General features: G+C 39.1%; 1 protein-coding gene across 1 annotated transcript in view; it reads right to left on the reverse strand.

Moving 5' to 3' along the window:
• Positions 1–439: 439 nt before the first annotated feature.
• The window catches only part of DHX15 (DEAH-box helicase 15), a gene marked incomplete at its 5' end in the record, with an annotated part of 46,971 nt that continues 41,820 nt past the window's right edge, over positions 440–5,590 (reverse strand). Inside the window, 2 exon segments of the mRNA XM_009272290.1 lie at positions 440–1,004; positions 2,201–2,370. Of these exon segments, the coding sequence (XP_009270565.1) occupies positions 887–1,004; positions 2,201–2,370 (288 nt within the window).

Here is a 5,590-nt window from a genome sequence, read left to right on the forward strand (position 1 = left end):
TAAAAATCACTACAAAATGACAATGGTGCTATGTAATTTGACCTACAGTGTCACTTAAGTATTATTTGTGTTGATCTCAAACTGTATCTGACCACTGCCCAGCAGGGTGATTTCTAACCGGCCACAGACACTTCACTTTACAGGACGTATTACTACAGTTCTGTCCAAGAGATATCTAGGAGCATGTCTGAAGAAAGCATTCTCCAAAAAAATTCTGCATGCATTTCGTTTTTAAACAAGTTTCATACATAAATTAAACAGGTTTGCAAGGGATCAACATTGTGTGTATTACATTGATGTCACCATAATTGCGGTGGCTTAAGCTTTTAAAGTATTAAACTACTGCCATGTCAATAAAACAGCAGTTTAACGGGAGACTAAATGGCTTCTCACATTTTGATCAAAACAATAGAAATACTGACATACTGTGGCAAAAAAATAGTATAAATAGACTTTATTGAAGTCAGTACCTTTGTACTGAAGCTGAAGATTGTGTCTACATAAGCACAAGTTGTAACATTTCACAACTTCTAAAAGGAATGTCAACAATTACAACGATCATGCATACCATGGTCGATAATCACATTTTTAGAAGCATTTTCAACCATTTCTAAAGAAATGCTTATAACATTGTTATATATAGAACTACTTTCAATAAACTGCAAAACATTGATCAGCTTTTCCAGTATGAGCTACAGTGTCAACACAAAAGGGAGGCATAAATGTTTAATTTATGAAATCAGAATGGAATATTTACTGTAAAGAAAAATTAAAAAGCTTTCAAATAAAGGCCATTATTGAACCAAAGTGAAGAGCACAACTTGAACTTTGAATCCTTTCATCTCTTAAAGCTGTCCTCTGAATAACTTCAGTTCAAAGCATAAATTCAGTACTGCGAGTATTCCTTGGACTGAAGTTTGGCAATGATGCGATCCAACTGTCTCTTTGCTTCACACTGTGGAAAATTGCTCATGTCATAATATTGAGGGGCAATTTTCACCAGCCTGTCAAAAAAGGAAAGGTTTGTTACTAATACTCAAACTTTAAGATGCATCCTACAGAAATTCTACAACTGAGGGAAACAAAGGTTATCCATTATTTTCAGCTCATTCTGCGATTCTAAAGATTAATGAAAGTTTACACACACGCACACAGGTTTACATCTCTGTCCCATCCTGTGCAAGTGCCCAAGTCCAAAGCAGTAAAGCATGCGCTCGAGTCTAGCGAGACGCTCCTGTTCGGCCATATGATCCTTAGAGACCCGCACTGCTGCTTCAGGACACGCCATAGTAGCCCCTACAGTCAGACCTCCTGCTTAATGTCCAAATCCACAGGCCACAGAAGCCCACCTGAAAAGCAGTTGGTGCAAGACTGCAGTTCAGCCTTAGCTCTTTTAAGCTTAAAAATGCAGCAAGGCCATAGGATCCCACTCCCACAAGGCTACACAGTGCCTGTTCAGAAAAAGACTTCTAAGGAAGGATTCAAACACCTATTTTTCCATTAAAGTACTACAGACAATGTATATGTATGCGCTACATTTTCCGGCTTATGAATCTTTAAACTCCTTCTGCACAACAGCTTACAACTTGGCAGTCTAAGTACAACCTTAAAGGTGGGCAAGACAATGCAGATCTCTGCTTGTCTGCAGAGGATCAGGCCTCTAATTTCGTTGATATGCACTCTATTGGCTAATAAATACTGTGACGAGGCAGGTTGTACCAGTATTGCCACCTCTTTCCTTCATATTTTAAGAAAGCACTGCATCCTGTTCAGAGCCTTCTGGAAAAATTAAGACACCTACTGCCGAGAGAGGTCCTAGATCTTGAGAACAGAGGCATCTATTCTTAACTTAGGTACGCACCTAAGGGTGCTAGGACGTATCCCCAGACCGAGCATCTCCAAGCAGCTCCTTCCCAACAGGCTTACTAAAATAACCAGTTTTAAGTCAAGCACCTCTCCGCGCACTGCATGCAGAGCCTGGGCACCCAAGTTTTACACACAACTCCCACCAACAGAAACAAGTATCCACAAAGAGAACTTTTAGTCATCTACAAGATCTCAAGTCCATGCCATTGCAATTCCCCAAACCATTTTAACAGTATTAGCTTCAGGAAAAGTGAAAGGACCTCAATTTAAAAAGGCCAAAAAAACCCCAAGAGTTTTGCAGAAGGTCATGACTGTTTGAAGACTTCTGGCTTACCATTCTGGCTTGATGTCTGTACACGTCCGGATGTAATTCTTTGTTGTAAGGACAAACTCATTGTAGAGCACCCATTCTGGTTTGTGATCAAGAACAGTGGAAGGATGCAACTGCACCACCTGGTTATCTTTTACTGTTAAGTAATGCCCTGTTCGTTCCAAATGTGCCACCTAGGTGAAAAGACATTCTTCCATTACCACAGGCAATTTTTAACTGAAGTGATTTCAAGCTGACTGTTAAGTGTTCTATACAAAATATACCACCCCAACTTTCAAATCTCATCTAAGTTTGGCACATTACTTGACCACTTCAATGATTGAGGTTTTTTTTTTTTATAGACACAATCAAGATGCCAGATGTTTCTGCTGACTGCCATGGTAAGTGTATATTATAACATACAATTCAAGCAACATACAAAAATAGTTAACACCCAAAGAGAAGAACCATTATGAGAACAGCAGCAATGCAAACAGAAGTATTGGAAGGGAGTTTCATACAGGTTTGTAACATCACACAAAGTCAACTGTTGTCTACTACAGGCATCTGCCTCAAGCACTTCACTGCAGCAGCTACTGTGGGACTGGTAAGCTGCAGTGTTACCCTTTCAGGTTTTTATTAGTGCAGTGTTTCAGTAGTAATTTTACTGATGCGGGTATTATTCTGCAAATCCTCTCACACCATGGACCTGGAAAAAATATGTCAGTCCAGTAAGAATGGGAAGTTTAGTATGTCAGAAATCAGAAGTCTTGTTACAGCATGAGCTTCAGAGATGGAAAATGTAGGTTCAGCAACACACTTCTGCTGTGACCTTGGTGAAAAATCAATTAACCTCCCTCTGACCAAGCTTCTTGCTCTGTGAAAGGGAATAATGCCTACCTCGGCTGAGATGCTCTGATACCTAGCTCATTAAGATTTGGTAAAGCAGACAGTTATCCTTAGGATATCCTCGGTAAGAACAGTTAATCTAACAGGACAGGTAACTAAAATTAACCTTTTGATACTGGTAGTTCAAGATGACCTCAGTACTTAGTTCATTACATATACACATACACAAAAATACTGTAAAAAGATTAAGCAGAACGGACAATGGCTGAAAGATGTCTGAAAGACATTTTTAATCAGATCATCATTAGCTGCTTTCCTCTAACACAGACTGTGTACTTCCTTGATTTCTTAATTCCTAGGCATATCTCACCTTTTTTTTTTGCCTAGTCAAGGGTAAATTCCATCTATTAGATTAAAATCCCAGGATTTTTAAAGCAATAGCTACCTCAAATTTTAAGTCAAAATATCTCCCTAGTAACAAATTACTTATTTTGAGTAGAGCGTGCTTCTCTCTTATATTTTATGACATTAATATCCAGAACATGTTTTAGGAGTGAAACAAAGTATTTCAATAGTCCACAAATCTTTTCACCCAAGATTTTAGAGATTACACTGCTACTTTACTTCAAGTCTGGGGAGCCAACAGAGGCTCTTTGAAATAGAGATTAACAGTGCACTGTCGGTAATAATTTAGGCTTAATTTCATCCAACTCAATCCAAAATTTGCAAAATTAAATAGCAGTATAGCTGCAAACCAGACTAGACTAGAAATTAATGTCACAGATCTAGCACAATCACAGCACATATGTTGCTGTGGGATTATGCTTTTTTTTTTTTTTAAAGGAAGTATTTTTTTTAACATCAATTTCATTTTTCAGATCAAAAGTAAAGCATGCGTACAAAAATATTTGGGTGCTGTTTCTGTTCTTCCTATAAAAGGACAGAACAATTCATTTATTTAGGTTTCATTCTAGAAAACAGTGCGCTGTTAAACTTAAGTCAATACAATTTACCTTTAGCACCTCAGTCTCATTCAGACGTATTAAAATAGTGAAGTCTTATCATCTAGCTTTCCCAAATACATACAATTTCCTTTTCCATGTCATTTATAATGATAGTAAAGAGTTGTATTTCTTGTTTGTGTAGTTCTGAACTAAGTAAAAAGATTCTAAAATAACTAATTAAGCATACTCAAAGAAGAAGAAATGCTACAGCAAAGTACAGTTAGCTCTTAATTTCCAGGGAAGGACAGGGACTGGAATAACCCCAATTAAGAAAAAAATGTTTCCTTAGAACATGGGTATCAGGGATAAGTCACCTTTAAGTGGTTACATACTACTGTGACTTATTTCGATCCTGAGCTAACGTTGAGCTACAGTATTTATCCTAACTAGATGTTTCTGTTATGTATGCTTGTTAGCACACAGACCGGCAAAGAATTCCAGGTTCAGTAATGGCAACACTCTATAATGAAATAAGCAGAGCGAAGGTACGGCTCCACAGCAAGCAATGGTGATCTAACGGTCAGCTACTGCATTTTCCTGCTCCCTCCTGGCCTGAGCTGTTTCAGCACAGCTGACAGAGAGCCAGTCCTTCTTCTTCTCTGAAGGTGTAAGTGGCTTGCCAGACCACTACGCTAAAAGAATTTAGAATGTGCTCAGGCAAGCACCAAGGCTGACATAAGGGAGCAAACAAGGACACATGGGAGGCAGCATATACGTTTACGCTCCTTTGAACCCCTGGCATGCAACCAATTCCAGTGCCTGTAAAATACGATGTAGTGGTGGTTGGGCCAGATGTCCTCCAGAGGTAGAGGTAGGTCCCTTCCAACCTCAACCATTCCGTGTGGCTCAAAGCATAAAAAGCACGAGCTTCCACAGAAACCACAGAATCTTACAAAGCACATCTATGAAATGGGTTCATTTTTCAATGAGTGGTGGTAGTAAGCAAGACACTAGGGAACACCCTTGAACCCTGAGATCATCAAGGAATTGTACATTTGTGAATTAAGCTACCTGAACAAAGAATGGGGCTGTAAATGGAGGGAAAAACTATTAACCCTATTGACATGAGATAAGGAGCTATACAAACATGACCCTAAAAGGACCATGAAGAACCAAGCCAGCCCATGCATCTCTGCAACAGGTTACTCTGCAGACTGAGAAAGCCCACCTGCTGATGATTTAGAGACACTTATAACACTTTTATCAACATGACAAACTCACATGGGAACAGTGGCCACCATGGCACATGACACCATAGGAAAAGGTTTTAGTTCAAGTTCTCATAACAGAGGCTTCAATGATGTCACAATTTTATTAAGAATGACACACCCTCACCTGAAATTTCAAGTGTGCCAGTGCTTATTTATTATCTATCATGTCATTGAACCTAGAGGGTCCAACCAGGAGCCTTTAGTCAAACGTGTCAAACCACTGTAAATCCAAATGCACTTGAAAGGGCAAAAGCAGGAATAGAATCACAGAATCATAGAATCATTAAGGTTGGAAAAGACCTCTAAGATCATCGAGTCCAACCATCAACCCAACCCCACCATGCCCACTA

The sequence above is a fragment of the Aptenodytes forsteri genome, unplaced genomic scaffold (assembly GCF_000699145.1).
Source record: "Aptenodytes forsteri isolate BGI_AS27 unplaced genomic scaffold, ASM69914v1 Scaffold333, whole genome shotgun sequence".
Classification (NCBI taxonomy): domain Eukaryota; kingdom Metazoa; phylum Chordata; class Aves; order Sphenisciformes; family Spheniscidae; genus Aptenodytes; species Aptenodytes forsteri.